At 44.0% G+C, this 27,947-nt stretch overlaps 1 protein-coding gene across 5 annotated transcripts in view; it reads left to right on the top strand.

Moving 5' to 3' along the window:
- The window catches only part of DACH2 (dachshund family transcription factor 2), a 912,520-nt gene that overhangs the window by 19,899 nt on the left and 864,674 nt on the right, over nucleotides 1–27,947 (top strand). Inside the window, exon 1 of one of the 5 annotated variants that reach the window (XM_029606592.1) lies at nucleotides 4,212–4,387. The exons of the other annotated variants lie outside the window; for them this stretch is intronic. Within the exon in view, the coding sequence (XP_029462452.1) occupies nucleotides 4,227–4,387 (161 nt within the window). The 5' untranslated portion in view covers nucleotides 4,212–4,226. Of the gene's footprint in view, nucleotides 1–4,211; nucleotides 4,388–27,947 lie in introns of those variants that run through there. 5 annotated transcript variants of the gene reach the window in all.

The following is a 27,947-nucleotide window of genomic DNA, read 5'->3' on the forward strand; positions in this document are numbered from 1 at the left end:
ACTTTAATTTTTGAAATCAAAGGAATGTAGCTGCCCTTCCACACATTCTGTCCTGGATAGGGGTGCACCATAAAATGGAATATATCAGGTCACCTCCTATTCTGGACAGGCCCTCGTATTGAGGACAGCTATATTAACAGGGGATGTAAATATAACCGGCACCCCAGGCTCCTCTGACTGTGCAGTCATGGGAGAAACCACATAATGAGCTTGTGGCCACATATTGACAACCTGCCACACAATCAGCATTCCACACAAGGCTGGATAACTTTAAAACATAACTGCTTATATTCAGCCATAGCCGGTTAGGTTTTTAAAGTTTTCCTGGCTACATGTATCCGGATAACTTTAGGCAAGACGAGAACGGTAAGGCAATTCAAAAGGGGCGTGGGACAAACACAGAAGATTCCTGTTGGCCAGAGAATGGAGATGAAGAATCGGGGTAACTTTTCTATTACACCCAAGGATTACATTTCCACTTTGGGGTAGCCTTGCTGGGCAGACCAGATGAACCATTTTGGTCTTTATCTGTTGCCTTTCACTATGTGAGCATATTGAGTGGGATGTTTAGGACGTGCTATCCAGCCGCTTACTGGATGTTGGTCCGTTATATCTGTATGTGCATGACCCAGTGCAGTTGCAAACTGTGCGGATGCCATTAACGCCCAGGCTTTACGTAAATTCTCAAAGAGAAACTATCTCTGAATTTGCTCTTTGCACGGGTAGCCAGGTAGGAGCAAAGTACATTTTAAAAAGATGCCCAATACACGCAGAGAAGCGCTGTTTACAAAGTGAGATAATATGTACAAAAGTCGCACGTACGCATGCCGTTTCTTTCCCTGCGCTAAACATGCCCTTTTCTTGTGGCCGGACGTCCCTTGGCAGCCCGCTTGTGCTCTCAGCTGCTCCAAGGAGGGCAATTTTAAGCCGAGCCATTTTCCCCAGGTCAAGCGCTGTCTACCCTTGAAATGGCGTTGAAAATTGCCCTCCTCGTGAGATCATTTAAATGGAGGTCTGGAAGAATCTCTCTGATTTGGGGAAACCAGGGCTTCCCAAATCCTGTCCTGGGGGACCCCCAGCCAGTCGGGTTTTCAGGATGTCCACGATGAATATGCATGAGATACATTTGCATATCATGAAGACTCGGTGTATGCACATTTATTTCATGCATTCGTTTGCTTTTACAGAGGGCGAATAGTTGCTGCAGATGAAAGCTGTTGTATTTTTTGGCATAACAGCAACTAAGTCAAATTGTACCCAAACGTATGGTTAGAAATGTTTTACAACTGGTGTAAAAGAAGAATAGCTTTATGGTTGTACCAAGTATGAAAACAATCAAACTATTAAAGTACGTTGCAGTTACGGCAGGTACTGATTTTGTGAATCAGTCAATGTCTTTGGTGAAAAAAAGTAAAAAAGCCTGGTAGAAAGGCCTCACTCTTAAAGGTGAAGATGCCTTGCTGATGCACAGTAAGATAATGCACACTTTAATAAAATAGAGCCAAGCGCCTGGTGTTACCTTCCTTGTCTCCTTCAGCTGAGGGGAAATGCTGCTTTTCTTCTGATCGAAGGAGTCTTCCTAAGCACCACAGGATCCCCTGGAGTAACTAACTGCTCCCTGCCAAAAACCAAATCCCAAGCAAACTGAGACCAAGCACAACAGAATACAAGAGTATTGGAGAGTGGGAGTGTTTCTACTTGCTGCGACTCTGCTGCCGTCTGTTCCCCCCCACCCCCCCCCCCATCCTCTCTGCCGTTCTTTGCTGTTTTTGAAGCTCTTGCTCTCCTTAGCTATTAGTTTGCCTCTTGATAATGTCTTCACCTGGGCCAGAAGAAAGAAAACTGGCCTGCTGCAGATGGCAGGGTCACTACCAAAAGGGCAAATCAGAAGGGTGTGCCCATTTGTGGGCGCTGCTAGGCTGGGACTTGAGCTTATAGTAATTTTTTGAAAGCATGTATTATGAATTATGTTTTATTTTGTATTTTTAGTATTGTATTTTTATATACTAATATTTTGATCATGTGTTTATGCATTCAGTTGTAAATTGCTTGGATTTGCTGTAAGCCACTTTGCACATCTTTTGACTAGAAAGGTTGAGTATAAGTCAAGAATAGAATATCATAACAAAAAGCATGCAGGTACACCACTCCAGAGAAGGGAATTCCCTTCCCCAAAGAGCTTACAAGCAGAGTTGATGCATCATTATATTCACTTGGTAGAAGTCATAGAGCTGGGTCACTGCTGGCCTTTTGATCATTTTACACAAGAACATCCCCTTGAAAAAAAGAGCAATACAGCTGATAACAGGCTGTTGAATTTCCCTGATTCCAGTTCGAACATATCATTGAAATGCAGTCTATTCAACAAAAAAAACCCAAAAACCAGTTTTAGAAATCCCAGGGTGGGGGGAGGGGTGAAGAAGGGAGGAATGGCAGGAGGGGTACAGCATTTCTGCCCAGGGAACTAATTGAGGATGTTTTAATTATTTGCAGTCCCACTAAGAGCAGCAGCGTGATCCTCTTGCCCTGGCAGTGACCTCAAACAAATCAGATCATTTCTAGCTCTTTCCCAAACAGAAACCTGCCCGTTACAGCAAGCCATTCAGGTATCAGATATAACAGTAATACCATGTGAGCTGGAACCCGAGGAATATACAGCAACACCGTATGTCCTTGACTTTGCGGAAAGCTGTCAATTAGACCTGAATAGTTCTCACTGAGGTGGAAAAACACTCACGAGTTTTTGAAGCAGCAGTACTGTCTAGTAGCCCTGTAGAAATGCTAAGTACCAGCAGATTGCTCCAAATATCAACTTTCCCATCTCTCGACCCCATTATGTCCTATATCGTCTTGGCATTATTCCTCCTCCTTGGCATTATTCCTCCTCGTTTCATTTCTAGCCTTTTTTTTTATGGTGGCAGCCCCCTTCTTTTTAAATATATCACAATGCGCTGTTCAGCTTGTGGTAGTCATTCCTTATATCTTTTTGTGTGCTGGCCACATGGGTCTGTGGCAAGGATCAGCATTAGGGGTGTGGAGGTCTCTTAAAAAAAAAACCAAAGGGGGGTTTGCCCTCCCAGTTCAACAAACGTGCAAAGAATTCCACAGATTTGTCAAATTGGTTCAACCAAATGCTTATTGTGTAACTTGGTTACCCTGAAAACCAGACCTGTTTGTGGCCCTTGAGGAGTTAGAAGCTCCTGTTCTAGAGTTACTTTATGCAGGCTTGCCCCACCGACCACCCCCATGGATTACTATATTGCTAAACTCATGGACCTGGGACTCAGTTTTGTCTTCTTTCTGGTTTTTTGTGGTTTTGGGTGCAGCGGTTTCTTTGTGCTGTTTTGGGCTTCCCGCTCAGTGGAATCTAATTCCGTGAGCTTTCCTTTGCAACTGTGCGGTGATTTCCCCCCAATTTAAATCTCCTCTCAGCTTAGTCCAGTCCTTGCCAAGTCATCAGTTCTTGGCTGGGGACCCCCATGTGCCGAGGCTCCTTCCGGAGCCCTGTAATCTTTAAATCCGGCCACTAGGTGTCGCAGTTGCACGCTGCTTCTGTGGCACTCCCAGCCCTGGCTGACCCGAAGAGTGGGAAACAATTCCAGGTCCTTCCACTGAGCCACACCAGCTGGCCCCATCTCTTCTCTGTGCTTTGAAATTTACTGGGCACTAAGTCATCAGTCCCTGAAAAAAAAAATCCACAAATAAATTCTCATTCTCAAGCTATTTGCAGCAAATCTACATTCTGACTGCAGCAGGATTCGGAGAACAACAGGAAACAAGCTATCCAGCTACCAATAACTATTGTGAAAATGATTAATTAAGAAGGGTAATTTAAATTGCCTCATGATTTAAGTAAGCAGTAAATCGAAGTCAAGGAAAACCTGCAGCATTAACTGCCGTGGGTCTGCACAGTTACAATGTCGAGGCTCAGTGAAAATAAAATAAATTCTGTTTAGCATCCAGAATGACAAGGGAAGTTCATTTAACAGTACTTCCATTGCAGTGTGACCAGCGGCAGGAGAAAGACTCATAACACACAGGGGCCCCTTCAAAAGGAGGTGTGGAGGACTGGCCCAGTGAACCAGCCCAGGGTGGCCCGACCTGTGTGGGATCCCTCGACCTGGCTCCATTTTCCTGGGCTTGCCAGAGGCTGGGGGAAGGAGGTGAGGAGGGGAGTGGGAGAGAAATGAGGGGAGTTCCCAGCCGTCACTGAAGAGCGACACCTGATGTCTGGCTTCAGAGTGCTGCTGTGCAGGTTTCCAGAAGGAACCGTGTGCTGCCGTGGTAACGGTGCCAGACGGAAGGGGAGCAGCATTAAAATCCTGGGGAGCCTGAGGCCTCCATTTTGTAGTATAAAAGACAGTAATTGGATCCGAAGTCTTAAGAGGTAAGAAGAGAATACCTGGCCAGAAATCAAGAAATCAAAGAATGTGTTTTCTTCTCATTGCAATTAATAATAGAAGAGGTTCATATGTAAAACCAGCTAATTGGAACAGACCAATGTAGTGTTCCATATTTAGCCATCTAGATTGTGTTCCTCAGGTCTGTATGCTCATAATAATCAGCTTTTATTTCTTTGAGCTGCTAAATTATGAGGAAAATGTGCATTTTCTCAAATATGCATCTCCCTCCCCTATGTCTGTTTTCCCTCCCTGGCGGGCTTGGCCTTTCACCTCAGCCTAACAGTGTTTCTGCAGGCGGGCAGCCATGGTGGGCAAAGTAAAGCCAGATGGGTTGCCCTAGCTGTTTAGTTACTGGTGCTGCTCAAGTCTGCATTTCCAATGTGTAATAACAAGTCATTAGGAATCCTGCTGGCTTTACACGGTTTCCGGTCAAAGAAGAAATTTGCACTCCAGATTTTTTTTTTTCTTGTTGTCTTCTAGAGTTTCAACATGTGAGGAAACCTTATATCTCTATGCAGGCCCAAAGGGTCAGTTCTGTGCTGTCTATTTGTGCCAGTTTCATGGTGTTGCGTTGGTGCCTTTGGTCATTGTTGAAGAATGAGTACTGAAAGTAGGTTAGATACTCCACTCTGACCTTGTTAATTTCCACCTCTTCACTTGTGCATGGCCGTACCAGCGCTGCCATGCAGTCAAGCTCACATAGGTGCTTTACAAATTGGTTAGTTCTCGGTCACTGCTGCCGAGTCGCCGATTTCATTTTGCTGCTGTCCTCACTAATCCACGAAACTAAAAACATACTAATCTATTAAAAAATATTAAAGTCTATGGATTACAGGCTTCGGAAGCAGGTACTGTATTACATGGCAATTCTTCAAAAATGTTTTCATGTCTTGTAACTAGAATACAAATCCTGTTTCCCTCTTAGCCTATATTAGCTCAGCTCTTTACTGTGATGCTTTTGATACATTTTTGAAGCTGAAACAGACAGGGGTCAGCAAATGAACTAATGCAAGGCCAGACCTTTTTCCATGTCAGTCCTTACTTATCCAGCAGATAAGAGCAGGAAGTGAGTTTTTGCACTGGCGGTAGACAGTTGCACTGTTTTCATTCAGTAGGCAGATTTATCTTGCTCATAATATCCTGATTGTTTGTGCCATTTGACATCCTTGGAAGAGCCATACATAATTTCCACTCTGCTGCAGATAAATTCCCTACAAGTTTCACCTTAGAATTGTTTCTTTCTCTTTCATGCTAGGGGGAGCATCCCTCCCTCCGCTTCTGCGTCATGGCCCAGCAACTTGGTGCTCTAGGCTATAATTTTAAAATCCAATATATTCAAACTTTGCTCTCTGAGCGCATTTCTGATCAGAACATTGGAACAACAAAGTAATAAATATCGAACTTCCATCAAGGAAAAGACTATTTCTTGTCATTTTCATATCGATGCGCAAACAGTGATCTCAAAATATTCACCATGCACTCTGCATTAGAAGGACAACAGAAGCCATGGGTGGTTCTTGTGTTTTTTTTTTTTTTTTTGTCAAGCCCTTGATTTTTTTTCTTTTTTTTTTTTTTAAGACTTCCAACCTGATGCAACTGAAGTGGTGGCACTGTGGGCCTTCATGGCTACCGAAGTTTCTCTCTGTACTGATAATCCTTCAGAGGAGAGGCACAAACAGCATTGCCCTCTAGATTCTGACACACGTGACTTAAGCCAGCCAGTAGGTGTCACCATTGAACAATGGTTGGAACTCCCTTCCTCCTGGGAGTGGTGAATGCTGGTTCTGCAGGGTCCCCAGGTCCAGGAATCAAATCTTTATCGCCTACAGGCTGTATTCACACCCAGGCCTTGCTTTTAAAGTAACTTTGCTTCCTACATAAGACTTTATTCAAATCAACTACAGAAAGACGGTTATCTTTTACTACAGTAAAGATGAAGAATCACCAGAGCATTTTTATCAGAAACTGCAATATTTTAGAACCTCCCCATCTCCACAGTTTTTCTTAAAGTAATTGGAGACTAAGAAAATGTCTGGATCCTCCCGCTCCTCTCTTCTTTTCACCATATTTCTGATGAGAGGTGAGAAAGTTCTGAGGTGGCACATAGACTGTCAGGGTTGTGTACGTGCATTTCTTTCCAGTGAAACTGTAGCAGCATCAGAGGAATAGGATTGGCTCATTCGACTGAGCTGGTTCCTCAGCTCATTCTGAGTTTCTGTTGCTTTGTTTTGCATTCTCTTCTGCTGTACCACGATTGTGACTATATGGCAGCCATTTTGTGCCATGACATAATGCAGCCTTCAGACCCGAACGGTGAATGGGAGTTGGCTAAACCTCAAACAGGGCTTCTCCATTCTTGCAGAGAGGGCATTGGAAGGGGGCATCCACATTCTTGTTTGGGGGATTAGGAGGGGGGTAGCCCCAGAGAGGCTTTCTTGAGTTGTTCTGTGAGGGTTAGGACTTTGAAGGAACAGTCGAGGTCTGCAGCAGAAAGGGGAAGGGGGTTGGTGGGATTAAATACTTCTAGTTGTGTCCTTTCACATCAGGCTAGTTAGCACGGGTGATTTTATGACAGGTAACGTGGACGCTACACTTTTTTGTGTTAACATCTACACTAGTACCTTGGCCATGCTGTTGAGGGTAAGTTTTCGTTTGCCCTTGGTAAAAATTATTACACAGCACATTGTGCATAAAAATGTTAGTCACACTCTAAATCTTTTTCAGCATGAGTTTTATTGCATAGGTCCCATTGTAACTGAAATATCATTGACACAAAGAAATAAGTTTTAATATACATCAAAGTGACTTGAATATTTAATATATACCAAGGGTGAGATCTGTTCCCAGTTTGCCGGTAATTTAATGCAAGCTAATTCTGAATCCTGCATAATGACTGCAATGATCTGGCATATAGCTTAGGGCTCGAAGTAATAAGACGCGAGTAAAAAAATGTTCGCATCTTCTCTACTCATGCACTAAAAAAAGAGCTAAGTCCTGGTTCAGCAAGCTAATGGTATGCTTATGTATCAGGAGTTCATAAAGTGCGCAAACCCCAAATTATGCGCACAAAAAATATGCTTAGCATGCATAAAACATGGTTTGAGTGCATCGTGATGTGCAGAAAGCATGCTTTTTATGCAGGAAAGTTAATAGCACAAAAATTGTACCCTTAAAAGTTAGGAAGTGACGTCTGTGTTCTTTGTCCCTGAAGAGTTCAGATCCTTTCTGGTCCAGTTGTGGAGGGAGTTGCCAGCGAAGGCGATCTGTATTGAGTGCTTTCCAGGTGAAATACATGCTTTTTCTGGGTTTTCTTTTCCCTTTTCTGTCCTCTTCGATTGTTGCTTTTATTCCCTCCCTTTTTCAGTTTTTGAGGTCTAGTAGAGAGATGCTTGTCAACTGATTTCTTCTGTTTTGTGGTTTCTTTGCCTCTGTATAGCTATATTGGTGAACTATCTAGATTTCTGTTATTAACAAGGCATTACTTGTGAATTTTAGAACTTGAAATTCCTATAAATAATTAAGAAAAACAATTAGGAGCACAAAATATGAGTTAGGAGCATACAATTTGTGTTCATAGAGGTTAATATTTAGTGATGAATTGAGCGACAAATTGTTCTGAGGAAATTATGTGCATAACTTGTCCCAGATATTCAGCAGCATTTTCATGCACAGTGTCTTTCTAAATATATTCAGATAAAGTTACATGCATGACGTTGTCTGGGTAAAGTTAGGAAACCTCATCCCACCCTGCTTCCATTTGATGCCTCTATTCGTGTGCATAAAATGTATGAATTTGCTGGGAAAAAAAATATTCAAAGCACAATTGTGGTGTGCATGGCTCGAAAAGTTACACACACGAAGGCTTTGGCTTGATCTCGTGCAAGTTGCGCGCAGAAAATCTGGATCCCAAACTCCAGTTTTGGGATCAACCTGGTATACAGCACCATAGACTAACAAATGCGAGTTAACTTTACTCCCTCCCTCTCTGACCAGGAGTTCAATTGTGAGAATTAAACAAGCAAACAAGAAAACCCCCTGCATTAAGCCTTCAGAGCTATAATGCATCCCTGCAGTGGGGAGCAATAGCTAATGCTTTCATGAACATGGGACAATCTTCTACTACCTCCTTCCCCCACTCCCTTCCCAACCTTCCTTCTGCCAGTGGGAAGTGGAGAGCAGCGCTTTTACCTGCTCTACCTCCTCTGCCCCTCCGTCAGGGCATTGGGGGAAGGAGGTTGTACTTTTTCTCTGGTTTCTATTTCGGAAACTTTCTTAGGACAAAATATGTACATGCTTTGCCAAAGTAATTTATAAATAGGTGAATTTTCAAAGGAGTTAAACGCATGTCAATGTAACATACTATCCTAGCAGTTTTCAAAAGCCATTTAATGTGGGTAACGTGCATATAACACCTGTAAAACCCCGTTTTAAGCATGTAAATGCTCTTGAAAATCAGCCCACAGTGATTAAAAAGAGAAAAAAAGGAAGCAAAAATACATAATAGTGCTAATAACTGTAATTAAAATTGCAGGGTACAGAATGGCTAATAGGATGGACAAGTTCTGGTGCCGCTCTGTATTCTCCCTGGTCAAAGCATACAGGACTGGGGCCCCAATCCTATTGGCCAGAGGCCTGCAGACAATAGCCCTCTGTGTCCTGCACTGTCTGGCCCCTCCCCTCCCAAGCAGCAGAGATCAGGAGGGGAGGGGAGGGGTGAGACCGGAGCAGCTACTCTGCTCCCTAATCCAGCCACTTCCCTCCTGACATTTCCCAGGGGCTGATGCAGAGGGAGAAGAAGGTGGCAATACTAAGTACAGTCAGAAAAAAAAGCCCTGGATTTAGCCGATTAATGTGACTAATTATTCATTTCAGGCAAATATAAACCGAGGCATATGGGCACATATTGGCCCAACACACAAATCAACCTCTACATTATTATGTAAGAGTGGTATCCTTTATGGAAGGATGGATAATGCAATATTTTAGCTCTCTGCTTCCTTTGGGAAACATTTTAATGTGGTGGCCATTTGCATTAATTATGATGAAGGTTTCTACTGTAAATATATTTAAATTATATGCTTATAAATATATTGCTGAGAAAAGCAGCTTTCATTTTAAGCAAAAAATACCTGTCAGATAATTGTTTATAATGAGAAGAAACTGGTAGAATGAAGTGCCATTTTTTGTGATGCAATTTTTCTCCTTTATCCCCCTATTCCCTACCTGACTTCTCCAAGCAGATTTGTTCCCTCGACCACCAAGAGCCAGAGGGAAACTCTTGTCAGAGGCCAAACTCCTCGGTGTCATTCTTTCACTAGGAAGGGTCGGTGCATCATCAGCAGCCGCCACCTTCCCTCCCTCCCTCAGAGCTGGAGTGCATCCTCTCTGGGTTACATTTCAGCCACACAGGTCCTGACACTCAGTCCCCAGTCTCCTCGCCTTGCTGTGTGCAGAAGCGACAGAGCTGGCCAAAATGAATAGCGTTTTAGTGAGTATACAAATCATGTACATTAGGACGCTGGCTTGGAAGATAATCTTCTCAGAAATACATTAAAATGAGTGAAAGAAAGGAAAATGGAGGGAATACTAATGAGATTAAAGAAAATGGTGCTCTGCTAATGGTAAAGGCCTTTCTCTCTCTCTCTCTCTCTCTCTCTCTCTCTCTGTTGTTTCCCAATCAATTTCTCTGATTTAAAGCCACAGCGCTCATTCAGCTGCAAGCCTCAAGCCATCAGCTTGCCAGGTCCTGTGCCCGGCACAATGCCGACCCGGGGTGCTGAGGGGGATCCGCGCGGTCTGCTTAGCTTCAGCATCGCGGCCTGGCTGCTAGGAGGAGGAGCTCTTCACAACTTTAAGCCCAGTATCTCAGCAATAATGAAAAGACAGGGAAATCTTAATGGACGCGCATTTGTTTCAGTTTGGATTGAAAACGAAGTGAAAGAAAAAAGAACAAGGTTTCATTAGATTATTATTATTTTTTTTTTTTTACTTTGTTCTGTTTTAATTTTTTTTTCTCCATTGGTGCTGCAGCCACCACTGCTGCCATCAAACAGCCCCTCTCTGTCAGTCCCGTTTTTCCATATTTTCTTTTCTTCACGGAGCGGGAGCAGTCCCCCGTTGCTCCAGGTCCACCAGTGGTGCACTTAGAAATGGCACCGACAGGCTAAGGTCGGTGCCTTTGAAAATGATTTTCCATACCAACATTTCTGTGCACATGATTTTGCTTGTCTTCACTAGAGGCATGTCAACATTTTTAACGCAAAAGCTAAAAAAAAAAAAAGGGAAAAAGCCAATCTTTCATTTAGAAAACTGTCCACAGGTCTGTAAGAAACTGAACTGCTAGTTGGCTACTGTGGCGTTTCTTCTTTCTTTCCCAACGTGATATATTCTACTCTTGACTTTGCTGAGCAATGAAAGTGAAAAGAGATGCTAATGGAATTTAAAAAAAGGATCAGGTTAAAAAAGTTTTCCACTGACAGTAACCAACTTCTAGCATCAAAAATAATGAAAGCTGCTGCTCTCTGCAGGATCCAAATTCTGGGGCAGGAAAAGGCGAGAAGCTCACCCTTGTGCCATAAAACCTTGTTTACTGCGTCCATCCGTCTTTGAAGAGATGTCCCGCAATGGGGATTTGGTAAAGCCATTACAAGGTGCCGTATGACTTCCATTTGCCTACAGTAAATAGAATGTCAGACGTGTCAGGGGGAAATAAATATCAGGCTGCTTAAAAGGGAGCAGAGATAGCTCAAAGCATCATTGAAGGGATTGATTTATCTGGCGGGCTGTAATGACTGCAGATGTGGATCTGTTATTCTAGATGAGCAATGAATTTGATGAGCTGATAACACAGGGCCGGAGAGGACTGGTTTTAATTACTGATGAGGAATTTATTTGTGAAGCAGGGTGATTCACTGAGGTTTGTTCTGTTATTGACAGGTGACCTTGGGGCTATTCTCTTTTCAGGAATCTAAAACAAACACACAAAAAAAAAAGTTTTTTTTTTTTCTCGCAAAGAAAAATCTGTGTGTTATCTATGCCAGGAGTACTGTGAGGTCATTTCAGATAAAACTTGCCTTTTGCTGTTCTGACCATGTAGTATGTAAAAAACACTTTGGCAATTATTGCAGGTTTCATGCTAACCTGAGTGCCGTGCACTGTTTTCTGGACTAACATAAAACTTCTTGACACATTTTTCTTTGAAAGAGTATTCAAAGGTTGAATTTAGTCCCATAAGACTTACTTTTTATTTTTCATCTAAACTTTATTTTTCATCTAAAGATGTGAATGGTTTCTAAGCTTTTATATATAATTTTAAGTTTGCTTCTTATTAGTAAGCTATTAGTACATTGCATTTTCAGTATTTCCAGCAGCTTAACTATTTTGCCAAGAGACAATGTGTTATACTATTACGCTGACTAGCAGTCACGATACCTGTAGATTATTACTGTTTGGGGAGTGCAGTAAGGTCACGTTATGAAAATTGGAAGCTGTCGGGCGTGTTCTGGTCCCACCTCTTCCTCCTGCTGTAGTGGTCCTTTTCACCCCCGTCTTCTGCTGGTCTGGGGCAAGGGGAGGACCACAGCAACAGTTCCCAGGAAATGCTGCTTCTGGGCTTTGAAGGTGAAAATAGGAAGTGCTGCTGTGGCAACTGTAAAGGCTCAAGAGTGTCACCGCACTTCCTGGTCCCCCGCTAGCCCTGCTGCACCCCCCTGCCCCGGCCCGATGCAAACTCTTCCTCCACCCGGCACTGAAATGCCGATAGCCCAGGCGGAACGCGGCAGGAAAGCTGGAAGAAGCCCTCAGTCAGCTTGGTCTCTTCTTCCCGCCCCCCATGGGCCCAGAAGAGGAAGTGGTGTGCAGCAGCTGCGCGCGTGGGAAGAAGAGAGCGTGCTAAGGTCAAGTGTGTGCAACGTCGGCCCGGAGTGAAAAGAGGAGCAACGTCAACCCCCCCCCCCGGCCAATGGGGGGGGGGGATGACGTTGCCTTTCTCAAGGCCGTGAGGGTTGGAAGAGGAGGAGGCTGTGGCTGCCACCAGCTGTTCTTCCGTGGGGGGCGGGGGGAGAGAGTGAGTAAGTGAGAGAGCATATATGTTTGAGACCCTGTATGTGGGTGTGTGAGAGAGACAGCATGTATGTAAATGTGCGATTGAGAGCTTGTGTGTGCGATTGAGAGCTTGTGTGTGAGAGAGAGAGCACCTGTGTGTGTGTGATTGAGAACTAGTTTGTGTGAAAGAGAGAATGCGTAAGTGAGAGAGAGCATGTGTATGTATGATTAAGAGCCTGTGTATATAAGTGAGGGAGAGCATCTGTGTGTGTGATTGAGAGCCCGTGTGTGTGTGAGAGAGAGAGCACATGTGTGTGATTGAGAATCTTTGTGTGAAAGAGAGCATGTGTGAGTGTGATTGTGAGCCTGTGTCTGTGTGTGATTGAAATCCTTTGTGTGTGAGAGACACAGCATGTATGTAAGTGTGTGATTGAGAGCTTCCATATGTGAGGGAGAGAGTATGTGTATGTATGATTAAGAGCCTGTGTGTATAAGTGTGAGAGAGAGAGAGCGCATTGTGGTGTGATTGAGATCCTGTGTGGGTGAGAGAGAGCATGTGTGTGTGTAATTGAGAGCCTATGTGTGTGAGAGGTTATGTAAGTGAGAGAGAGAGCATTATATATGTGTGTGTGACTGAGAGGAGAAAGTTGGGAGCAAACTCCCACCTCCCCCTTTCTTTCCCCCCCCCCCCTTCTAATTCACAACAATCTCAGGACACCTGGAAATCAAATGTTCCCAGGTATGGAGAGCAGAGCATTTTTTATCCTTATTATTTTTAATAATTGGATCTTTGTGTCTGCTGATTTGAAATATTTTATTGATGTCTGGAAATTTTTTATGTGAGTTTTTAATTATTGGATATTCCATTCATCAGCTGTTTTGAAATAATCTGTTCTTTTTATTGTTATGGTTTTATTGCTATTGATTTTATATTTCTTGATTTGTTTTTATGAAGACTGGTGATGTTACTCTTTTTCCTTTGTTGCACTGCTTACAGAGTCTCTGGCTTGTTGCGATTTCCAGTTCAGTTTTGGCCTGCATGTTTCTGTTTATTTTTTATTTATTATTTAACACTTTTTCTATACCGACCTTCATAGTAGAGACCATATCAGGTCGGTTCACATCGAATAGGGGAACTGAACCAAGAACAGTAACCAAAAACAAAAGGCTGAACATGAAAAAGCAAAGTTACATTTAACAGGGAAATTAAACTTGGAGGCATAGACTGCTGGAAGGAAGGAAAGGCTAGAGATAGCGGAGAAATTATTAGTATAAACAGAGCAGTCAGGAGGCTCTTATTCTGGGCTTAGGGGTCATATGGAAATCCATTGCTCCTAAAGGAAGTTCTGTCGACTATTGTGTGTCATGGGTATCTGAGAAGGCTTGGCGGAAAAGCCAGGTCTTAAGTTTTTTCTTGAATGTTGGTAGGCAGGGTTCCATTCTGAGGTCAGCTGGGATGTTGTTCCAGATAGTTGGGCCTGCTGTTGAAAAGGATCGGTCTTTAGTTGAGATGAGGCATGTGGCTTTTGTAGGTGGGGTCTGTAGGGTTCCTTTATATATTTCTCTAGTCGGTCTGTTGGTGAGGTGGAGATTGAGGGGGAATTCGAGGTCCAGATGCAAGTGTATGCTTTATGGTCTCTTTATTCTTTGCTAGATGAGGGTCTGCACAAGTACTTGAGGTGGGGTATTCTGCTGGCATGTAGTTTCTGTGTAGGGCTCTATAGCAGCCTGGCTTATTCTATTTTCCTAACAGAAGGAGTATTGGTGTTTAAGGCCTAGTGTATTATTTTCAGTGTTGCCTTTTCTTAGATAAGGTGGTTAACTGTTTGAGTATCGGAAGCTGGTGCTGTTCTAGTATGGGAGATTGTACTATTTATGTAATTTCTGTTCAGAGAAAGTACTTACCTTTCCCTTGTGTTATTCTTAACAATATAATAGATAATAGAAAGACTAGGGGGCACTCCATGAAGTTAGCATGTGGCACATTTAAAACTAATCGGAGAAAGTTCTTCTTCACTTAACTCACAATTAAACTCTGGAATTTGTTGCCTGAAGATGTGGTTAGTGCAGTTAGTATAGCTGTGTTTAAAAAAGGATTGGATAAGTTCTTGGTGGAGAAGTCCATTACCTGCTATTAATTAAGTTGACTTAGAAAATAGCCACTGCTATTACTAGCAACGATAACATGAAATAGACTTAGTTTTTGGGTACTTGCCAGGTTCTTATGGCCTGGATTGGCCACTATTGGAAACAGGATGCAGGGCTTGATGGACCTTTGGTCTGACCCAGTATGGCATTTTCTTATGTTCTTACGGGCTTTTTTTTTTTTAAATTTCCACCGTGGTTTGTAATGAGCAGTGTGTCACACATGTGAATGTTGTCCGTCAGGTGTGTCACAATGGGAAAAAAGTTGAGAGCCACTGTTTTAGACTACAGGACTGCGCTTCCTATAAGGTAGATTTTAAGAGCTGCATGAGGGCGCGCAAACATGGATGTGTCTATTTTATAACATATGTGCGTCTCTGCATGCATGTTATAAAATCCACTACCCGCACACTCAAGCATGCACATTTTTATATCAACGCGAGCATAATTGGGGGGATTTTAGTAGATATGCGCGATGACGCATTAGGGTCTGTTTCCCTTTTCCCTCCCAGTTCACCCCTGTAAAGGAGCAGACTTCCTAAACCTCCTGCCTAACCTGCCTCCCTTTTACCCTACTAGCCCTGACCCCTAAAACCCCTCTGACTACCCTACATTGTTTTATTTTACTACTTACCCGCAGTCCTTAGCAGGAGCAGCTTACGCAGTCATTGGATGCCGGCGCGCGCATGTGTGTGACTTGGACTTAATGGCGCTGTCCCGGCCTGCCCCTTTTTGCAAAATCCTTTCTAGTTCATGTACCGGGGAGATTCGCGCGTGGCTGTGGGCCTCTTAAAATCTGCGCAACTCGCGTGCGTCCCAGTTACGCGCGTATCTTCTGGATTTGCCGCGCGTAGGGCTTTTGAAATTTGCCCTTAAGTGAGCCAGGTTCTTTTAGAATGGGAAAAGGCAAGTTTCAAAAAACTTGGCTTCACTTTAGGTCCTTGGAGGGTTTTTACCATTAAGATAGTATTTTTGGTCGCAACTTGCTCAGCCAAGAAACTTAAAATCTTTATTTGTAGGGTCATCTCTTCTGCAGCTTTTCCAAAATTTTGTTCCTAAGGTTAACTCTTTATTTTACACAAAGGGAGGAAATAGGTTTTGACCAATTTATGTTCATAGCCAAAGAAGTGAAATTTCGCTTTCTAAATCTCCAAGGGCAATAAACTATTACTTGGAAAGATGCTAGGTTTTCAGGAATGAGAGCAGTGATTCACCTTGTACAGGGCTGGGAGGGAAAGATTACCAACTTCTGTCATCTTGCAATGTTTTAGAGCTTTTATGACAAGAAAATCTATAGAACTCCTTGGAGTTTTCTCTGAGCCCTCTCAACTAAAGCATTTCATAAGTAGAGAAGTTTTATTCCTCCGTGGAAGTGATATGCAAAGAAACAAATCCTTACAGAATGGAGAAATGGATATCCCTTGATGTGCTGTTTGGGAGGCAGGTTCTCCAAACTGCTGTAAATTCAGCCTTGTGCTCTATCCCACAGATTCCTTCTGCTGGGGAGCATGGCAGATTGGGAATTTTCCTACTATTAACTCTTACAGCAGGCAGCACCGACTCCCCCCCCCCCCCCCCCCCGGACTGCTTTGGGCATGTCTGCTAGACTGTACTGAACTGGTCAGTCTTTGATGTATGATACAGGAAGTCCTTAGGCTTAAGTCAGAATTGGTTCCTGAAAAGCACATCTTAAGTCAGAGCCACGTTTCCCATAGGAAATAGTATTTCATAGGCGATGGGGTTGCAGCTCCAAGGCCCAATATCAGATTTTCACCAGGTATCCCTGAATTTAATACAGTACCAAATGATTAGACACATTTTAATGCCTTAAATTGTTTGGCATACCTTTTCTGTGCTACTACCCTTTAAAGAACAACAACAACAATGGAAAAACTACAGTTGTGCAAGTTGAGGTACCTGGTCCAGCCTACGTCTAAGTGTAACATGCAGCGAAGAGCAGCAGGAAGGAGGAGGATCTCCTTGCACAAGCTGGCTGACTTCACTTCCTTCCCTGTCATGAATGTCTGACCTGAGGAAGAGAGTGAAGGTATCACCTAATTATATATATATTTTTGGTTAACCTTTATTTCTGTATTATCATATCGGACATGTCAAAGAGAGAGCAAGTCACTCTCTCCCTCCAGTGCCTCCTTGGAGCAGCTGCTCCTGTCTGCATTCACTAATATTTGTCCTTTAAAGACCCCACCCCTTCCCCGGAGTAGCGTTTCATGGTGGGAGCTGTCAGCTTTGCCTCCGCCACTACTTCCCGCCTCACAGCACTGACATCAGGACCCAACCTCTTGTGCACGAGAGCGGTAGGGGCCGGGCTGGGACACGCTGATGTCGTTGGACGGCACTGGCAGTGCTGGAAAGTGAATCCCCCATCTTAAGTGTGAAACATGGAGCTCCATGTTCAGAAGCATTTATAGCCGGATAACTCAGACGTTATCTGACTAAATTAATATTTGGGCCCGTATTCGGCTACATTCTAGCCGGATAACTTTTTATCCACCTAAAACTTTGCTGAATAAGTAGGAGCATTCTGGGGGTGCAACTGGGAGTTGCTCAGTTAGCCCAGATAAGTTATCCAACTAACTCCAATATTCAGAGTTAGCTGGATAAGTTATCCGGTTAAGTCTGTTTGTCCTGTAGCTCTGTTACAAAGATAGCCGGATAACATCCGACTAACTTTAGGATAGTCGAATATATTCAGTGGTGCTGCTGCGCCGCTGAATATGTAGGAAAAATTAGCCAGATAAATTTATGTGGCTAACTTGCCGAGCTGCATAGTAGCTGAGTATGGACCTCCTGGGTGCTAATTATAGGATGAGGTGAGTGTGAATTGTCGCAAGTTGGGCAATATAAGAGTGAGTACTTCTGTATTAAAGAACAATATAGAGCTGTGCATTTCAGACTAGGAATTGGTGGAGAAGTGCTCAGGCTAGGGTGGAAAGGATCACTGTAGAGGGAGGAGGTGGGAAAGGAAGTGCCATGATGACAACTTCTGGTTTTACACTATAATTCTATTACCGTGCCTGAGCAATGGAAACTCACAGGTCCAGACTGCTGGAAGAATGGACAGAACAGACAATGTTGCTAAGGAAATTTCTCGTTTGGCAGAACAGAAGGAGGTTGCTGCATTTTGACTTCTTCTCTTCTGTTTGCACTTTTTCTATTTTAATTTCTTTCATTTTTCAACTGTTCTGTACTTTCATCTACATTTGGAAATGGATTGAAAAGATACATCTTTGAGCACATGGTGCAATCACAGTGAATTAGAAGCAAATAGATTAGATGTGGCTTGATTACTGGATATGATTTACTCTTTACAAACTGTGTATTTACCATTGGTTTACAAAGTAGGTACTGTTTTGTTGCTTATAAACTGTTTACTCTTTCCAGGTAACAAGCTAGGAAGTTATTTGGCTTTGGGCTGTAGTTAGTGCATGTGATATCTACAACTGGTTTACATAAAGATTATATCACTTCCCTTCCCCCTCTGCATTCAGTAGGTGTTAACAGTTTCACAGGCTCTCCTTGTTCTGGTTCAGCCTGTTCTGCATCCTTCCCTTTACCAGGGGTCCTCAGCGAGCCTCACCTCCAGCTCTGTCAAGCTTCTCCTCGGTGCTCATACCACACTCAAGCTCCAGCCCTATTAACCCTGCCTTGCCAGAACTTAGGTGCCTTGGAGTCACCCTTGGCTCTCTGACCTGGCTGTTCTTACCTTGCTCCATACCTTGTGGCCTCAGGTCTTCTTGTATCTTGCTCCTAGTCTTGCAGCCTATCTAGGTCTTACCTTGCCTTGTGGCCCCCAGGCCTTCTGTCTCCTTGCACCTTGCTTTGTGGCCTGCTCAGGCCTCTCCTCACCTAGTGGTCTCTGGGCCTTAAGCGTAGCCATCTACAAGCCTTCTATATTGCTGCCTTCAGGCCTCATTGTTCTTTGTTTTGTGTTGTGTTGTCTAGTCCTTGTCTGGTCATGCCCTGCTCTGCCCAGTCTAGTACCTAGTATCCATTCCCTACCTTGCTATTGCCTTGCCCCATTTGTATCCAGTCCCAGTCTCTACTCAGTGTCTTGCCCAAGCCTGTGTTCATGTCCAGTCCCAGGCTCTGCTCAGTGTCCTGTCCACTCTGTATCCAGTTCTTGTCCCTGCTTAGTATCCTGTCCAGTCTTGTCCAGCCTGTTCCAGTATCCAGTCCTTAGCTTCCTGCCTGTTCCAGACTCAGACCTCTGCTTCCAGTCTGTCTCTGCCCACAATGTCCAACCTGTGACAGACTTCAGTCCCAGTTTGTGCCTGCCCTGCCTTGTCCAGCCTAGTCAAGCCTTGTCCAGCTAAGCCCCACTAGTCCCCAGAACCCAAGGACTCAGCTTGTGGGGAGGGGGCTGGTTAGGCAGAAGACCAGCCCAGCTTCCATCTTTGACCAGCTATGAAGTTCTGCCACTGAAGCCAAGCCCTACTGGTCCCAAGGGCTCCATCTGTGACCAGCCATGATGTTCTTCTATTGAAGCCAAGCTCTATTGGCCTCTAGAACCCAAGGGCTCAACCTACAGGGGAGGGGGCTGGCTAGGCAGAAGACCAGCCCTTGTTCAACCCTGCAGTCCAGTACCACACCTGTGGGGGTGTATCTTAACCCCAGCTAGGCACCCCATGGCAGAGCGGTGTGCTCTGGTGTTTATTGGTTTTGAAAGGAATAATACACTTTTTTTTCAGTATTGGACGTGCAATAACACTGTGATATGGAAGCTTTGTTATAGTTCCTTCTATTGCAAAAGTAAAATCTGTTATACTCATTGAAACTGAACCCCAGTGTATATTGAGTAACATATACATTACGATAATGAATAGGCAAAATGCTTGAGTCCTGGGGCAGCGTTATAATTAGACATTTGGTTTGCTTGGTTTATGTACTTCTGGTTTCTGTAGTGCATTATGAAGAGAGAAAAATCAACAAAGAAACAAATTGTAAGTGATCCCTTTGTATTGGGATAACTTCATATTTTTTTGTTATTAATTTTTGTGAGTTATACGCCCTTTTTAGGTCTTGACAGCAAGTCAATAGAAAGGCTGTCCAGCAAAAAGGTACGACTTCCAACGACCTTTACTTTACATAGCTAAATGTACTAACACAGCAAACATATGGCATTATTATATATTATGCAATTCTGAATCAAAAGGTATTGTATTTCAGAGATATAAACCTGTTATGTAATCTGTGAAAGTAAACATTTTTTCAGTGCATAGTTGGGTGTTCAGTAAAGTATTTGTTTAAAGGTGCACTTTTATATCAGTAGGCAAGGATGTTTGGAAAGATCTAGGAATCTGTTGTGCTGGGTATGTTGTAGTGTCTTTATCTAATAGGCCTGGTTCATGCCTCCGTCCCCCCTACAAATCCCAAATCTGAAACAATCACATTAGCACTAGATCGAAGTCTCACTAGGGTACCACTGGGTGGAGTGGTGGCCTGATGCATTTTACCCCTTGAAGAAAACGCCTATGTTTGGGTGCCCTACCACTGAGATGCCTCTAATTCAGCCCCTATGTCATGCAGTGGCTGCGACCTGAACCTTAAAGGACCCGAATGCCAGAACCATGTCCAGTTCCACTTGCAGGAAACCTAATATTTATGAGCTATCCGCTCTCCAAGAAGAATGGTCCTGCTTGACACAAAAGTTCTCAAACACTTGCCAACCCTGACATAGGCCAGAGAGGTGGAAACCTCCCACATCTTTAGCATAAGTTTAAATCACAGAGGCAGAGTACCCTCTCTTGCCCTAGCGCGCCCTCTCAAGGGCCAAGCCATAAGTGAGAATGGAGGCAGGTCTTCCATTGGTACTGGACCTTGTCAGAGAAGAGCCCTGCTCCTTGGGTAGAGCCAGCAGAGCTCTTCCAGCAGCCTCACCAGATCCGCGTAGCAGGGTCTCTTTAGCCAATCTGGAGCTACTAGGATGACCAAGAATGGATGGTTTTCCACCTTCTTTATTGTCCTGCCTACTAGTGGGCAATAAGGGGGAGAATTGGTCACAGTGCTCTGGCAGTAAGCTACTGGCAATGGACAGAACCACACCTCCCTTATTGCCCAGAGTGAGGTCATAAAAGAGGCGTGTCCTCTTCCTCTGTCAGCTGTGGAGGATGGAAATACCATATGTGATGACTGGTCTGGAAGGACAGAAGGAAAGAAAATTATTAGGTAAGAATAATTGAACCATTTAAGTTCAGACTCGACAGACCATACTGGGTTTTTTTCACTGTTCTCACTATAGAGCCCTGGTCCTCTTGGCTGCTAGGGGGTGGGCACTGGGGTGTGTATTATGATGCTTCTCCTTTCAAAGACTAGTTCTGAGAAAACCAAGGAGGGGACTAAATGCCCTCGATATATGCATGCACAATTTTGAAGTCTGTCAGTCCCATTGAGGGAAAAAGATGCAGAACATTAATGCAGATCCACTCACTCCAAGTGAGGTGTTTTCCTGTCTATTCCAGATCCCCCCCCCATGGTGGAGCTGTGCTGCCGCCAGACTTCCTTAGTGTTTGCGAGCCATGCAGCTAGCTACTTATCTGGAGATACGAGGCCGGCGGCACATTTGCTCAGGCTGCTCACAGGGCCAGCTCATGGGGATATTTGGTTCTGTTTCATGAAGATTTAGTCATGAGAATGATTTACATATCGCCAGCTTTCGCAGAATTGAGGCCTGCAAGAATAAGCAGGTCCTTTTTCAATGGTTTTTATTGCACTTTTCCTGTGCACTGTTCAGTATGAGCCCTCTTGGTATTTAATTAGACTTTCCAAGTACTGACCTGTACGCATCACATGTTCTATAACCTAGCACAGAAGATGATTCATGTTAACGGTTCTTTGGTGTGTATGGTTGCTTCCTTGACTGAACTATCCACTTGAATGATTTTTCTATGTGTGCGGATAGCTCACTATGCTCTGACTCCAAACCCCCCCCCCCCCTGAGACATAGTAAAGGGTCTGAATCTCTTGTCAACACAGAAGTATTTTATGGTATGTTTTGTTGTAAACATACCAGAGTTCTTCTGAGTATTACCCTGATATTTAACCGGAGGAGTGCGTAGGTGGTCCTCTTGTTACTAAGACTTTACTACTGCCCGTTTCATTTGACAGCAGGTTTTCTGCAGTTTTTTGGTCAATATCAGTACTGTTTGGTTAATGAAGGGAGCGCAAGGCCTGGAATTCAGCAAACCTCGAGGTCTCTCTTCTTCTGGCAGTGTGCCTGTTAAAGTGGCTTTTCCATAATTTCCCGTGAGAGTGAAAACTGGAATGGAGTCATAACCTTTGAATACATTTTCCTTAATTCTTTCCTATCGTTCTGATTCCCAGATGTCTTTCCAAATATTTGCTTTTGTGACTATTGTAAAACTCTCCACTCTACATCCAGTGCTGAAGTGCAGGCCGGAAAAGTCGGAGTACAAAAAGCTGTAGCACAGCTAAACGGGCAAATTTTCAAAGGCTTAGTTGAGATCTGCATTGGTAAAATAAAGAGTTTTGTGGATAGAGTGAACGAATGAGTCTGCCCAAGTTGAGTTTCAGCTTCCTAAAATTTTGCACATATTTTCCCAACATAGACCTTTAGCTGCATTAAACAAAGGTATTTCTCTCTGACTAGAACCTCATGTCCCCCTGAGTTTTCAAGAGGCAGAGGTTTGCAAATAATTTGAGGTCAAACGTGTGCCAGGTAAATTTGTAACCTGGTTTGTGTTTGAAGGACTTTTCAGATTTTCCCCAAGTTCAGCAAAACCTGTCAGAATTCCCCAAGTTCAGCAAAACCTGTCAGAATTTCTGTATCCTGGTTTAGTAGTTAGATATTACTTCTTCATCCAGAGTAAGACAATTGGCCAGTGTGTTCGCTTCTGGAAATCTATCATACGGTTTCCATCCACCTTTGAGAATATAAATAGGTGTGACTTAGTGTGCTTGGTGTCACAATGTGCTGGGAGGAGTTTTTCCAGTCAGGAAGCACAGGCCTCAGATTTAGATCAGGCTAATAGGCCCAACTCTGCTGTGCAGTCTCTCTGGTTACACAGACACACAAGATCTGTATTTTCCTTCAGTTTCTTTCATGAAAGTATTTGTGGAGCAGAAATAAATATTTTTCGGTGCTTTTGATATCACTATGGCCCGCTATATAGATCTCGCCCCGATTGCACCTTCATACAGATCTGTATTCATGTTCAGTGTGCAGAGTTACCAAGGGGGGGAGCACATTTTAAGAGGGAGATTTTCAGCCCATGGCATCCCGTGCTGCCACTGCCCCTTTCCTCACCTCCCCACGTCCTTCTGGTAAAATACTTATATTTACCCCAGTGATCAGAGGGCTGGAGGAAAAGGACAGATATCAGTTACCCTTTTATCCCACCCTTGACTCAGCTGAGCTGGTTAGCACAGAAACCCTTACCAGACGTTAACAGTTTTTCAACCTTTGCTGTTGTTTGATCTTTCCTTTGACTCTGTTTTCTCTTAGATTTTGGTTAGTTTCTTCCCTCATTCATTCTCTTGTAAAACCTTTCTCTTATTTCTTTAGTATTTCTGTTTGTCCCCCCTCCATGTGTACTCTCTATCTGCAGCCTGTTTCTCTCACTTCCTTCTCGTTTCACACTTTTCTGCCTCTCTCTCCCTCCCTCCCTTTCGCCCTTCATGCTTTTTCCTTCCACCATGACCTGCCTTGCCTCTCACAATCCTTCTTTCAGCTTACCTCCCCTACCAGCCCTCCTTCCAGTCTTACACAGTTCTTCTCCTAGATCCCTCTCTCATAGATGCTGTCCCAGACCATGTCCCCCCTCTCCTAACCTCTCGCCTCAGCTTCCACTTCTTTCCCCGACCCTACCCATGTCACCTCTTTCCTCTTCCTCTCAGGTCCTAACCTTCTCCTTGTCCATGACCCCTCTCCAGCTTCTGTCCACCTTATAGCCTGTGCTCCCTCTCCCAGTCCCTGTATCTGCGTTCTTCTTCTCTTCCAGCCCATGTCCCTCTCTCAATTCCTTGTCCCCTCTCTCAGCCCATGTCCTCTATCTTAGTCCCTTTTCCCCCCCCTCTGCTAGCTCCTCTTGCCCTCACAGCTTCTGTCCCCTCTCCTCCCTTTTCCCCAGCTCCAGTCCTAGACACTCTTCCCTTCACAGCTCCTTTCCTCCTCTTGCATTAAGTAGCCCCTCTATCAGCTCCTCTCCCAGGACCTGTCTCTCTGCCCCTCTCTCCTTATAGCCCCCCCCACGCCCTACGTCACTTTTCTTTTCCCCATAGACCTTCTTTCAGATCCTCTCCCCTTCATCCAGTACATTTCTCAGCTCTTCTTTCCCTTTCTCAGTCCCTCTGTGAACGTCTCTCCTGCTCTCCACCAGCACCACAGGGCAGGTCTGAGGCAGGAAGCATTCTCTCCTGCACTGCTACTGATGCCTTCTCCCCCTGCCGCCCATTGGTCAGATTTTCCTTTGCCAGTCAATAGGCTGTGGTGGGGGAGACAGGAGCACCAGCGGAGGAGACAATCTCATTCTGTCTTCCCTAGTGGCTGCACAGCACTCGGCTCCCTAGCCCCCCTCCCAGACTTAGCAAGAGTTTGCTCTCTGCCAATGGGAATGTGGGATGCCATCGCTGGAGGGCGGAGTCTCCCACTCAGTTCAGAAAATTTGTCAGGTCTGTTACATAGGCAAAGTACAAACACACGCTGAGTGGATTTGTGGAGGAGAATGTGTTTCTTTTTTCTGGTGATTTTGATAAATTGCCATCACTGTGGCCCGGTTTAATGCAAGTCAGCCTGGTCAGTGATCACAGATCTGCACTAACATTTTATGCATATCCTCCAGTACTATAAGCCTCGCATGGCTGATGGTACTACTGACTACACCAGCACCTCTCTGCTGCTGCAGCTTGTATGTTTGTATGACATGAATATTATAGAGTAATGTTTTTTGTGTTATGAGAGAGAGCTAGAGACAGTGTGCATGCATGAACATGCCACCAGAGGTGCCAGTGTAGACTAGCTTATGGTATAGTGCTGCTATATAGTGCTCCTTTCTGATGCAGAGTCTTTGCTTTTTGCATTTCACAGCTCTTTTTCAGGTTGCGGACACATTCCAGATATTGACTTGCATGTATAAATTCTGTCCGTGTGCTGTCTTTGCAGCTTTGTGGGTAAATGTTTTATGAAATGAGGCCCTTCGTGCTGTCAAGTGTCATTGTGGCTGCTTCAGAATAAGCCCCATGCAATCCAGTGAAATCCCAGGTATTTGTCAAACAGAAATCCCGAGCATTACATTTGGATTTTATTTGAAGTGAGTGATGTATCAATATCAAACCCTACCATGAAAACAGAAAGTTTAGAATTTCTAAGTACAATAATGTTGGAATTTGTCTATGACAAGACTTTGACAAGAAGCTCTTCTTACCTTGAAGCACCCCTAGGGAGGGCGATAAAAAGGATGAACACAAATCCACCGTGTGTTATTGTGTTACTAAGCTTGAGGTTTCACGACGGCGTGGGAATGCAAAACTGCTCTGTTTTGTAATCCTTTCACTCAGCCAACACAAAATTCGGTCTTACCTACCATGAACTGAAGAGAGAATATTTTGTCCTAACTTGACTATCACACAAGAATAATGCTCTTTAGCAACAGTTGAAGATTGCATTGCAAATTTAAACCTACAGAAAGTGAATTTGATACGCATTTTCCAACTTTTCTGCCTTAGGGGGGTTATTTTCCAAGTCGTGTTATGGCGTTTTCTCATGCGTTTTCATATGCGTTTTCACATGCGTTAAAGCGTTTTTGCATGCGAAAACGCCTCCTTCAGGCCATTGCCGCTCGCTCACGTATGTATAGTACCTTTTTTACTTGATTTTCTTGTTGCCTCATTTTGTTACTTGTTCATTGTAAAGCTTCTTGCTGCATTAAGTTCCCTGTAAACCGAGGTGATGTTCCCAACGTAACTCGGTATATAAATATGTTTAAATAAATAAAAAAAATAAATAAAAATGTTCTCTCAACCTAGGTAACGTCAAGCTAGGTTGAGAGAACATTGTACAAATCTCATTTTTGTGTGCTTTTCCTTACTCCGAAGGACATCAAATCTTCACAAGAGTGTACTGTTCTGTTTGTACGTCTCACTTTGCATGTCAAAGTGGCCCCTAACCCCTGCACTACTACCTAAACCTCACCTCGAGTTACTAGGTGGGCCTCCTATAGAGATAAAAATAGTTAACTACTAGAAGGCCTTATAGCTAGGTGCTCTCTCTTTCTCTCTCTCTCTCTCCCCCTCCCCCTCCCTCCCCCCCTCAGTGGTTGCAGGTAGGAAATGCAATAATTGTGGTATTACCGCAAAGTGCTCTTCCCATCGCACATGATAGCTTGATGAATCTAGCCCTTAGTCTGCTACTGATGTTTTAGGACCATCACAAGAGGTGCAGCGAGTGTGGTGGTCCCAAAGTACAGGCGACAGACTTAGGCAGTCTTGGCTTTGCCCATTGTCTGGACACTATTAACAAGTTACTATGTTTTACTAAGGAAAACCAAGCTGCAAGGCAACACCAGAACTGGCTAAACCAGTAACCCTACCTGAAATATAGGATTTGACCATTATCACATCGCAAGAAATGAAGTAAACCTTGTGTATGTGTGTGTGTGTGGGTGTGGGGTCAGTATCACACTAATTGTCGTCTTTCGCACTGCCACCATCTGCTGTTAGGAAGTGAGCGCCATTTTGAAATGCTCGCAGGACAGGGCATTGTTCCCGCCAGCAGACAGCAGTGGAGGAAGAGAAAAGCAGGGGAATCCTTTTCTGCCTAGGGGGGGACCGTATGGCTCTATGTCTGTTGGGAGAAGGGAGGGGCAGAATGAGCCCATCCTGGTTGTTTTACTCCATTGCTGTTCGGATTTCCCTATTGAGGTCCCCCCCCAGAGAAGCGGAACTCCATCTCTATGCATGCGGTGGGGTAACATGAGGGCTGACTCGGCTTTTCCCCCTGGAGGCAGAGCTAGATGAGCCCCCCTCTTCCTGCCTCATTCCATTGGTGGATCTGGTGGACCCGCCAGAAGCCACCTGCAGCTTAGATGGAGGCTCGCTGTGCAATTTAAGTGGCAGATTCGGTTTTTTGAAGGGGAGTTGGGGGAAGGTGGAGAGGGTGAAAAGGGCAAAGAAGGGAGGGAGGACATGGCAAAGGGGAGAAAATGATGCCAGGTGGGAAAGAAACACAAGAAAGAGAGTGCGAGGGAGAATAGGATGAGGGTGGGAATAGGGAGAGATGACAGGAAAGAGTAAAATAAGGAGAATTAAAGGCAGAAGATTGAAGAGAAAAAGAAAATGAATACAAAATCTAATAAAATGGACCAACACACAAAGGAGACAGAACCGAGGAGGGAAGAGGCAAAAAAAAAAAAAAAAAAGGGGCAAGAGAGAAATGTTGGAAAATCTTTGCGTGATCACCTTCTCTAAGTTTAAATTTGCTATACAATTCCATCTCTTGGCACACCAAATGATTCTTGGCCCAAAATCTGGCCTCCTCTGCTTATGCTAGGTAAGACTGCATCTCGTTGGGTGAAAGGAGTGTAAACCAGAGCAGGTCTGCCTTCCCACTTCCTCCATGACGTGACACTTCCGCTCCCCATGGGGGGACGCACAGCATTCCTGCTCACAGACCGTTTTCTTTCCCAGTTCAGCAATTACCTTTATGATCCCCCCAAAATGACACCTGGATGGGCACCTAAGAAGGGTGCAGTTCAAACATTTTTGTTTCGTATTTTTTCTTTTTCATTTCAGTGTGTGCTAAAACCATTGCTAAAACCAAATTACATTTCTTTTCTTTGTGTGCGTGTTCTTTCATTTTGAAAATGACAAAAAACGAAACAGCAAATGTCGACAGTGCCATGTCATTTCGAAACAGAAACCTATCCCTATCGGCACATAAAACCTCGGCAGATCAGCAGGCTTACTGTTCATGCAGTGCCCTCTTAAGCATGATTATGCAGCTTTCAGGATAAAGAAACTTTCTACTGAAATTTTGCAGCTTCCCCTAGAAGTCTCCTAGATGGATACGATAAGTCGTGTATTTCACTGTACCTATTGATTTTTCTAAGCATTTACTGTATGATTTTCACATAATTATATTTGTGTAGATAAGTGTACCTAAAATAATTTCTCCTGCTTCGGTCCCTGTATACGGTTGTTCCCCTCCTCCAAGGAAACTGGGTGAATCAGAATGGGCGGCAAGTGATCTCATTAGCAAAATACGTCTGTTGCTTTACTGTATGGCAGGGAAAGGAGAAAACCAATAAATAGCACTTGTCTGGCTTTCTTTTTTTTTTTTTACCCAGCTGTTTCCTCCTGCTCCTTTGGATTTCCAGTTCAATT

The sequence above is a fragment of the Rhinatrema bivittatum genome, chromosome 6 (genome assembly GCF_901001135.1).
Source record: "Rhinatrema bivittatum chromosome 6, aRhiBiv1.1, whole genome shotgun sequence".
NCBI lineage: Eukaryota > Metazoa > Chordata > Amphibia > Gymnophiona > Rhinatrematidae > Rhinatrema > Rhinatrema bivittatum.